This window comes from Tupaia chinensis, unplaced genomic scaffold (assembly GCF_000334495.1).
Source record: "Tupaia chinensis unplaced genomic scaffold, TupChi_1.0 Scaffold145367_1, whole genome shotgun sequence".
Lineage (NCBI taxonomy): Eukaryota > Metazoa > Chordata > Mammalia > Scandentia > Tupaiidae > Tupaia > Tupaia belangeri.
Window position 1 is genome coordinate 539,359 of NW_006205228.1, and position 10,703 is coordinate 550,061.

A 10,703-nucleotide genomic window follows, 5' to 3' on the forward strand; every position below is an offset into this window, starting at 1 on the left:
ACAATCATGAGGATACTCCAGCTCTGCATTTTTCCTCTCCCCTTTAGTGGCTACCCTGATCTAGGCTGGTATTATCAGAAAGAGATTTGATAAAAGCTTTGAGTCATTTAAACAGGAGAAAATTAATCCTTATTATTTATCAGATTTTGCTTTGGTGTACTTTCAAAATTCATGCTTATTATTTACTTTAAGTAAATTGTTACATCTGTACATACACCAAACAGTCAGGTGCACACTGCAATTTACCAATAGACTGTGCTTAGGCACATCCAGGGATTCTAAATGTGATATCATATGACTTTAGCAACCAGAGGAATTAAGGAGTGATAGATACCTCAGTGCCCACGACTCCTTATTTGAGGTCATACCTAAAATGTTCCAGGTCTTTCATTACGTGCTTCCCTTTGAACATCACAAACCTTGGAGAAGCCCATTTCATGTCTGAATATAAACTTGGATCCTGAAACTCTGAGAGATGAAATCTTTCACTACGACAGGCAGTAGAACCACTGAAGAAATTCAGAACGTGGGTGACACTAAAAGTATTTGTATCTTCCTGGAGATCACTGCCAAATACTACTTTTTCACATAATTTTTGAACAGTAGCAGTAACGATTTTCGGACAAATTCTAAAACTTAAGATTACAGCTCACTGGAAAAGACCGTAAAGTACTAAACGAGTGCATATTAGTCAAACAAGACTTGCTACATGGGCATCTAAACCTTCTTTCCTGAATCTTAACTCAATACAGGGTCTTTATTAATGACTAGAACAGATTATGCTCTCAGTCATAGGAGCATTAAGAATATAACCAGATAAGCAATGTTAAGAGAATCTAAAAACAAGAGACATTTTTTTTAAATTGCCAAGTGATTTATTTCAAGATGAAAACTTCAAACACATGAAAAGGTTATGTAACTGTCAGAGGGATGGTGGCTTATTTATTCCAGTGTTAATGATATTTCTATGCCTGGGCTCCCATTCCTATTGACTCAGGTTAATTCTTCCCGCTGATGTCGTCCTCATATATTTTTTCTTCTATAACTTCTTTTGCTTTGAAGAGGCCACCAAGAAGTAGTGCAAACAGTAAAAAAGCAAGACGAAGCAATAGAAAAAGCAGGAACTTGTTTACATTAACCAGTATTTTGGCTCGAATACCCACATCTCTGTCAGCTGGAGGTCCACTATTCTCACTACCACCTGATCCTCTTTCCTCACACAATGGTGGCTTCCAACCTCGCACACAATGGCAGTTCTTCTTGTTGTTACACACACCTCTGAAATTGCATTTCTTCACATCACAGTCAAAACCCAAGTCGTCATAAAAAGTGCAATTCTGTCGATAACAGTATCTTCCTGGTCCACATGTTGCGCCATCCACTACAAGGCCCATCTCTGGTAACTCTGTCCCGTGGTGCGCATCATATCCAAAGCACTTTACTTCAGAAACATCTTGTACTAGGATGCTGCGAAACGTAGTGTGCTCACCTCCACCGGGAATGTGATCAATACCGTCACAGTGCAGCAATCCACATAAAACATCGTCTTCTTCACATTTAAAAGGCTTACTTCCCCCTCGTTGCAGCTTCACCCCACAGTTTCCAAATCGGTCACCTTTGGTATTCAATTTGTTATAGCATGCTGGAGAAGCATCTTTCACTCTGTAGCCAAAAAGGGCTTGACACTGCATATCACGGTCACTGCAGTTTCCTGCTATACAAACGGCTACTGCTGAACATGGGGTTCCATCCTGTATATACAAGTCTTCTGGGCACTGTTCCGATTTCCCATCACAGTATTCCGGTAGATCACAAATACCGAGCGTGTCTCTGCAGATCATTCCAGGTCTAGCATATTTACACCTAACGCAGCAAGATCCCACGTCACAAATACTACCAAGGCTGAGGGCACAAGTGGTCTCACAGCACTGGTCATCAGCACATTCTTTAAAAGAGCCACAGTCACATTCTTCGAGAAGTCCAGGCATGGGAGCCATGAGGCAATTGGTTCTCCGAAAACAATGACAACTTTCTCTGTCATGTTGCATGCCCAAGCTGTGTCCCAATGCATGTGCTATAACTGTTGCACTCACAAATAGATGGAACCGATCTACAAACACATATAGGGCTCCCCAATTGGGATTGCATGTTCCAGCATGGTAGACAGTACATAAGCTACCTGAGAGTTTATGCCCTGTCAGAAGAACTGAAGTATCATGTGGAATTTCTGCAAACACTCTGTCTTTTTTCCACAAACTAAAATAACTTAAAATGTGAGATAATGAACCTGACGAAACATCAATTGCATCCATGTCATTCCATATGCACAATACACGTATGAAGACATTTAAATCAGCTTGTTTGTAAATCGTATGTACTATGTTGTTCATAATCACTATATTTTCTATAATACGTGTTAAATTTCTCCCAGCCGCTGCGGCTAACGAATTAGTAACTGTATAGGGAATAGAGAAAGCACATGCTCAAATTTGGAAGAAGTCTCCAGTGGCTTGATTTCGTAAGTGAAGTCATCCACCTGCAGCATGCCACGCAGGCCTCCGTAGCAGGTGTCCAGTGTGCCTATGGACCCAGGAACCCCTTCCAGGTAGCTGTAGTAGTAACAATCTTGGGGCACAAAGGGATAGTCCTCCTGCGTGGCTCCCTGGTCATTATCAGTAATAACAGGAAAGTGTCTGGGCAGCAAGTTCTTCTTGAGGTTCATGTGAATCATGTGTCTTTGGCCCCCGAAGCGCAGGCTGTAGGACAGCTGGTCTGGCATCTCATCTCCACCCATCCTGTGCGGCACCTTCCTGGGAATCACAACTTCAGAGGAAGTGAAGCGCCATCCTGGTGGGGCATGAGAGCAGTAAACAGGGGACAGGACTGCCCAGAGCACAGGCAGCCAAAGGGCGACTGTCAGGGTGCTCTTGGTCCAGGGAAACTGAGCCATTGAAGAAAGAAAGTGCACTCAGGTGGGATGCAGGTAAGACTATCCCTGAAACATCAGCTTTTCCCAGGGTGGTGTCTTGAGGAGAGCAGAGTGAGGCTGAGGAGTAGCACTCACTGAGAGGTGAGGGGGAGAGTGGACCATTACATAACAATGGTGTGCTCATCAGGGGAGGCACTGCCCAGTGACATGGAGCCCCTGGGGCAGGAGACCTCACAAAGAGAAGAAAATGGGCGGAGTTGAGAAATACAGTGCATGCCTGTAAGAGAACTCATGTTCTCTCAGAGGGGCTCAGAATTAGTGGCTTGGTGCAATTTTGGACAAAGGTCCCCCCCATCCCCGCAATTCTGAATGTGATGATGAATCAACATATGATTCAAAAAAACCTGGAGTAAAAGAGAACATCTTCTCCACAGGTTTTTTGAGGAGAGAATTACAGATGCTTGAAAGTTCATGGAGTTTGGTGTCCTAGATGGACTGTCAGAAAAAGGAGATGTTGTTAAAGAAAAACTCCAGACAAATTAATATAGTAACATTTATCCAAGCAAAAATAAACATGATTCACATAGAGGACCCAGGACTTGCCTCCAAGGTCACTCCAGATACTCTCGTGGTCAGGTTACTAATGTGCCAGAACTGGAAAGTGACATACAAATACAGAAGTGAAGGCTGAGGTAGAGAAACAATTGGATTGGTTACATTTTCAAGTTGGTCTGTGCTAATACAGTTTTCAAGGCGGGGCGTCTGTGATAACTAAAGCCTAGAGACTTTGATTGATTGTAACCTAGCAACTAACCAAGGAAGCAGCCTAGCAACTGAGACTGCAGGTAGCTTCTGCAAGCCAAGGCAGGGGTGCAGAGGCTTTCCCAAGCCCAGATGCTTTAACGGTTCTCCCTTTTGTTCAGCCTCTCCATTTTGAGAAATTGATCAAAAAGTAGGGCAATGCCCTCTATTATTTAGTGACTTTTTTTGGTCTCAGCATAGAAATCACAATCATCATAAAATTCAGTACTTTTCTCTGATCTCTGGCATGCAATTCCTAAATCACAATGTCACACTAGTTCAACAACTCTTTTTTTGTCATCTTACTGATCCTGCGGAAGTAAGATTTCTTTAGTGTAATGGGTGACTGCGTACAAATGTTTATGATTCTAGAGAATATAGCACACCAAAGGCACTAAAAAGAACTTAAGTGGATTAATATTAAAAAAAAAAAGTCCTCCTTAACTAATATTCCATGAGACCAGTGAAACGAAATTAACCAAGACTCAGTCAATGTAGGTAATTTGACAGTATTTGAGTCTAGTTGATCAACATCTTTGTTCAGGGTGTGATGATGATGAAGGTTCATAGCTGTCCACAAAATGGCCTGATTTAAGGAGGTGTTTATTGGGACCAGCAGATGGCTATGTCATTGGACTCCCATGTAGTCGACCATGGTTTGAGTCCCAGATCCGGTGTCTTAAACTCATGCTGAGTGCATGCATGCCCAAGATCCTGAGAGGAGTATGGAAGAGAAGGGATTGCAGCATGGCCATCCCCTCCCTCTGGGGTGTGATTTCTTCCTTTCTCTCTTTCTCTTTCTCTCTCTCTCTCTCTGTCTTTCTGGCGAGCACACGCGACCTATAGCAAAAACCTCTCCCCCCAAAAAAGAGGCATTTATATTTGTTGTTAGCCTAGTAAAGCAAGCCATAATATCCTGGAGGCCTATTGGAAGAAATATAGATATTACTTTGAAATACCCAACCTTTTCCTCCTTTATTTAGGATGTTTTCACACAAACTGTCAGTTATTTTTGTAAACACATCACCTGTTCCTTTCTTTTGACATAGATAGGTGCATCATTTACTTTTGTTCAGAATCCAACATAAGCTCCTAAGTGAACAAAAAGGAAACTAAAAGGTGAATGATATTTCTTTGAGCAGTTTTGTTACACTTTGTGTTAATCATCTACCTTTTGGAGGGTGGCTTCTACTGCCTGAAACTCTAGGAAGTTTTATTGGTTCATAATGTGAAAATTTCCTCCCACTTTATATAGAAGCTTTAAATACAACTGGTGTTGTGTTACCGCCAAAAGGGAATCTCCAGGAACCCTGCTGAAATCTCTTCTCATTGTAAACCCTTAGAGGATAGGAGAGTGCTGAGCTCCCATTGTGTAAAACCTTTGGTCCTTTGGGTCCATATCAGTAAAATTAGAGACCTGTCCCTAGGCACAAAAGAAAGCCACAACCACACTAAAAGTAGGTAGAAAAGAGAATTTAATAGGAGAGGAAGATTTTAGAAAAAAATTACACCCAAAGGACTTCTGGGCAGGTAGGTGTCATTTTTATTACTAGAGGTGATAATTAATATTTAGCAGGGAGTGGTCTATCATACTATCTATGATCTTTGTTGAATTCCCAGGTTTAGACACCATATAGCAAAAAATCTCACTTAAAAATGGCGATAAGTAAAATCTATTTATAGTACTTAAGTGGCATATTAGATAGTAGAAATGTACTTGCATTTTCTACTGTCTTTTCAATATCAGGTTGAAAGACTAAACATTTACTATAAGACATTTTAGTAAATTTTGACCATTCACTACACTAATACTGCTGCACAAATTATCATGAATTTAAAAAAATGTGGACCATGTCATCTGTTTTATGAGTCTTGGAGTATAGAGGTTTGTAATAATGGTAGCTATAAAGAGGACTCACGAGGAACTAGGTGGCTGTCCACGTTCTGCATGAGTCCATGCTTAATGTTGGACTTACATAACATACAAATTTTACCTCTTTAATTTAGGAGCATAGTATTGCTTATTAAATAGCATGTGACAGGTAATTTGACTTAGACCAATCTTATGGAATTCACTTAAATTACATACATTAACTATTTGCATGTGATCTTAGACACTGAGCCAGCCAGTGATACATAGCTGAATGATTTATTATGGGCTGACTCAGTGTGAAATTCTGCAAAACATTTCCTTGCTTTTGATTAATTTTGGTTCTTCTGGTTAATAGTTGGCTCAGTAGTTTAGAAAGCCAATCAGGGGACCAGCAATTGGCGGAATGGCTATGTTGCTGGACTCCCACATAGTCAACTGCGGTTCGAGTCCCAGAATTGGTGGCTTAAACTCACGCCAGCTGCGTGTGTGTGCGTGCACAAGATCCAGAGAGGAGCATGGAGAAGAGCAGCAGTGTGGCCAGACCCTGGGGGGTAATTTCTTGCTTTCTCTCTCTCTGTGTGTGTTTTTAGTGAGCAAATGTGCCCTAGAGCAAAAACCTCTACAAAAAAAATAAAAAAATTAGAAAGCCAATCAGTGTTTTTAATTGAAACTGGAATAAATTTTTTTTCCAGTTAGATAATTAGATCATCAGAAATATATACTTTTAAGAGTACATTATCTTGGGAACCAGCAGTTAGCGTAATGGCTATGTCGCTGGACTCCCACGTAGTCGACCACGGTTCGCGTCCCGGACCCGGTGGCTTAAAACTCACGCTGGGCGCATGTGTGTGCATGCCCAAGATCCCGAGAGGAGAATGGAGGAGAAGGGATTGCGGCGTGACCATCCCCCCTGGGGGGTGATTTCTCGCTTTCTGTCTCTATGTCTCTCTCTCTCTGTCTGGCGAGCGCACACGCCCTATAGTGAAAATCTCTCCAGAAAAAAAAAGAGTACATTTTCTTTCCATCCTCTTAATGAATTTCCTTAAAGGCTAACAATGTAAGATTATAATCATTTGGAAAGGCATCAAGTGAAGCAATTAAACATGGACAATAACACTCACATCATCCATTGTTAAAGATCCTGCAAGAATTTACAACTAATAGAAAAGTGGGCTATATCTGAGACATACACTATTTAACATAATGACTTACTACATGAATGATAAATATCACACTATAGGTTTCTGGGAATCTCAAAGTATTTTGGAGCACAGTACATATTAATATACACATGTACCTACACATGTAGATACATGTAACATATCCATACATATAACTCAATTATAATGCAAAAAAGTAAAAAGTATTCAGTTGGACAATACTTCTCCTACCATTTAACAGGTAGAAAAAGTCTGATTGGTTCTGAGAAGTGTAGAGAAAGTAAAGCCCCAGAGAAAATGCTGCATAAATTGATCCAGCATATGGATGGTAGCACTGTGGGCACTGAGAGAACCCACAAATGTGGGTTCCTTGTGTGCATGTGTTTGCTTTTTCAAATGCCTTCCTCAATTACACTATTTGGTGTCTCATCTAGGCTTTAACAACTCTTATGTATAGGTGTTTAAAAATATTTATTTAATTAATTCCATTTGTTACTTTTTTATAATTTGACAGAGACAGAGAGAGAAAGAAAGGGAAAGTGAGAAAACAAGTCTCCAGGACCGGGATTCAATCTGGAAGTGAGTCCCACGGTGGGCCATGTGGGAATCCAGCACTTTTAACCACCATGCCACCTGCCAGCCCTATATATAAGTTTTGGAAACCATGGAGTTTTGGAAACTATTAATGTTTTGTGTGAGAATTCTATCCCTACAGTGTCATACTAGGAAGCTGGAAGATCTCATTTCCCCAAGGCGCAATGAAAAACAAACCTCCAGAAACTATCTGATGCAACTTTGTAGAAGCACTGCAGATAAACCTAGCACCAATAATTTTTTATAAGTCTATTAAATAAATTTTTAAAAATTAAATGGCAAGCCACTCCCTGAATGACATCTGACAAAAGATGTCAGTCCATGACAGAAGTATGTCAGAATAATCAAATATAAAGACCTAAATTACTTATTTAAATAAAATATACTTGCTGAATGCTATACTAGGCAGAGAAATAGGAGAAAATACAAGAATCGTCTATTCCTAAATTTCCATGACAGAACTGAAAAAGAGAACCTAGAGTATACAAAAAAGAAAATGTCAGTAAGTTATATAAAATGTAAAAATCATTTTTAAAAACTGCTCATGATATAATAGAATAAAAGAGTAAATAATGTGGAAAAATTACAAATACATGATAATCTGCAAAGTTTAGGACAGCTTTTTGTCAGAGAAGAAATGAAAAGAAAAATAGCCTTTAAAACCTGTAAGGGAAGAACTGGCAGGTGGCTTGGGGGTTAAGGGTGCTGGACTCCCTAGAAGCTGGCTGTGGTTTAACTCTAGACCTGGTGGGTTGCTTTCACAACCTCCCGCACTCAGTCCCTTTCTGGTGGTCAAATAAAAAACATTAAATAAATAAAACTAAATTAAATGATTATTTTGAGAAATCCATAAAGGGAGGATGTTATTCAGGGAGTACAATGTTTCACTTATGTAAGAAGGACATACATGACTTCTGGAGATCTAATGAAAAAAAATATGACTATGGTTCTCAAAGTATTTTGGAGCACAGTACATATTAATATACACATGTACCTACACATGTAGATACATGTAACATATCCATACATATAACTCAATTATAATGCAAAAAAGTAAAAAGTATTCAGTTGGACAATACTTCTCCTACCATTTAACAGGTAGAAAAAGTCTGATTGGTTCTGAGAAGTGTAGAGAAAGTAAAGCCCCAGAGAAAATGCTGCATGAATTGATCCAGCATACGGATGGTAGCACTGTGGGCACTGAGAGAACCCACAAATGTGGGTTCCTTGTGTGCATGTGTTTGCTTTTTCAAATGCCTTCCTCAATTACACTATTTGGTGTCTCATCTAGGCTTTAACAACTCTTATGTATAGGTGTTTAAAAATATTTATTTAATTAATTCCATTTGTTACTTTTTTATAATTTGACAGAGACAGAGAGAGAAAGAAAGGGAAAGTGAGAAAACAAGTCTCCAGGACCGGGATTCAATCTGGAAGTGAGTCCCACGGTGGGCCATGTGGGAATCCAGCACTTTTAACCACCATGCCACCTGCCAGCCCTATATATAAGTTTTGGAAACCATGGAGTTTTGGAAACTATTAATGTTTTGTGTGAGAATTCTATCCCTACAGTGTCATACTAGGAAGCTGGAAGATCTCATTTCCCCAAGGCGCAATGAAAAACAAACCTCCAGAAACTATCTGATGCAACTTTGTAGAAGCACTGCAGATAAACCTAGCACCAATAATTTTTTATAAGTCTATTAAATAAATTTTTAAAAATTAAATGGCAAGCCACTCCCTGAATGACATCTGACAAAAGATGTCAGTCCATGACAGAAGTATGTCAGAATAATCAAATATAAAGACCTAAATTACTTATTTAAATAAAATATACTTGCTGAATGCTATACTAGGCAGAGAAATAGGAGAAAATACAAGAATCGTCTATTCCTAAATTTCCATGACAGAACTGAAAAAGAGAACCTAGAGTATACAAAAAAGAAAATGTCAGTAAGTTATATAAAATGTAAAAATCATTTTTAAAAACTGCTCATGATATAATAGAATAAAAGAGTAAATAATGTGGAAAAATTACAAATACATGATAATCTGCAAAGTTTAGGACAGCTTTTTGTCAGAGAAGAAATGAAAAGAAAAATAGCCTTTAAAACCTGTAAGGGAAGAACTGGCAGGTGGCTTGGGGGTTAAGGGTGCTGGACTCCCTAGAAGCTGGCTGTGGTTTAACTCTAGACCTGGTGGGTTGCTTTCACAACCTCCCGCACTCAGTCCCTTTCTGGTGGTCAAATAAAAAACATTAAATAAATAAAACTAAATTAAATGATTATTTTGAGAAATCCATAAAGGGAGGATGTTATTCAGGGAGTACAATGTTTCACTTATGTAAGAAGGACATACATGACTTCTGGAGATCTAATGAAAAAAAATATGACTATGGTTAAGATACTGTATTCATCCTTGAAATTTGCTAAGAGCTTAGATTTTAAGTTTTCTTTTCTTTTCTTTTTTTTTTTTTTTGAGAGGATTTTGCTACAGAACGCGTGTGCTTGACAAGACAGAGACAGACAGACAAAATGTGAGAAATCACCCCCCCAGCAGGGATGGCAATGCCACAATCCCTTCTACTCTATTCTCTCAGGATCTTGGGCACGCATGCACATGCACCCAGCATGAGTTTAATCCACCGGGTCCGAGACTTGAACCACAGTCGACTACATGGGAGTTCAGCAACATAGCCATTACACCAACTGCTGATCCCAAGAATTTAGGTTTTCTTAAGACACACAGATATACAGGCTAGAAGAAATTAACTACTTGAGGAGGTAACGATGTTAATTAGTTTGATTATATCAATTATTTTAATCCTGGCAGAAATCCACAGTAAGATGAAAATTGTATGTCACAAATCAGGCACATTAAGAGTCAAAGGCATATGCGTGCTGTGTGAGCAGGTAGTTGAGATATCACTTAGCATACTGCTCACCATAGTTCTACTGTATGCATCGCTCAATTCACATACATGGCCACAGGGGATTTTTATCTAACCATGTACAGAAAGAATACAATGCCATGGTGACCAAGGTAAAGGAGCACTGGATAAACAGCATGAAACGCTCACTGGAGAGGCAGTCAGTCAAGATATTGCTGTTTTTGGGACCAGCAGTTAGCGTAATGGCTATGTTGCTGGACTCCCACGTAGTCGACTGCGGTTCGCGTCCCGGACCTGGTGGCTTAAAACTCACGCTGGGCGCATGTGTGTGCGTGCCCAAGATCCTGAGAGGAGAAGGGAGGAGAAGGGATTGCGGTGTGGCCATCCCCCCTGGTGGGTGATTTCTCGCTTTCTGTCTCTCTGTCTCTCTCTGTCTGTCTGGCGAGCACATGCGCC

General features: G+C 39.8%; 1 protein-coding gene across 1 annotated transcript; it reads right to left on the minus strand.

Annotated features, from left to right (window-relative positions):
* Positions 1 to 870: 870 nt before the first annotated feature.
* LOC102478609 (disintegrin and metalloproteinase domain-containing protein 21) lies at positions 871 to 3,064 on the minus strand. Its single transcript, XM_027768064.1, has 2 exons — positions 2,477 to 3,064; positions 871 to 2,441 (listed from the first exon to the last, which is right to left on the minus strand). The coding sequence occupies exons 1-2, from the start codon at positions 2,948 to 2,950 to the stop codon at positions 999 to 1,001; spliced, it is 1,917 nt and encodes a 638-aa protein (XP_027623865.1). The 5' UTR covers positions 2,951 to 3,064; the 3' UTR covers positions 871 to 998.
* Between the last annotated feature and the right edge of the window lie 7,639 nt (positions 3,065 to 10,703).

Excerpts from the sequence above, each read along its gene's own strand:
- LOC102478609 (XM_027768064.1), bottom strand. The coding sequence starts at position 2,950 with ATGGCTCAGTTTCCCTGGACCAAGAGCACCCTGACAGTCGCCCTTTGG. Across the intron at positions 2,442-2,476 it reads CTTCCAAATTTGAGCATGTG|GCCGCAGCGGCTGGGAGAAA; the intron begins CTTTCTCTATTC and ends ACTAATTCGTTA.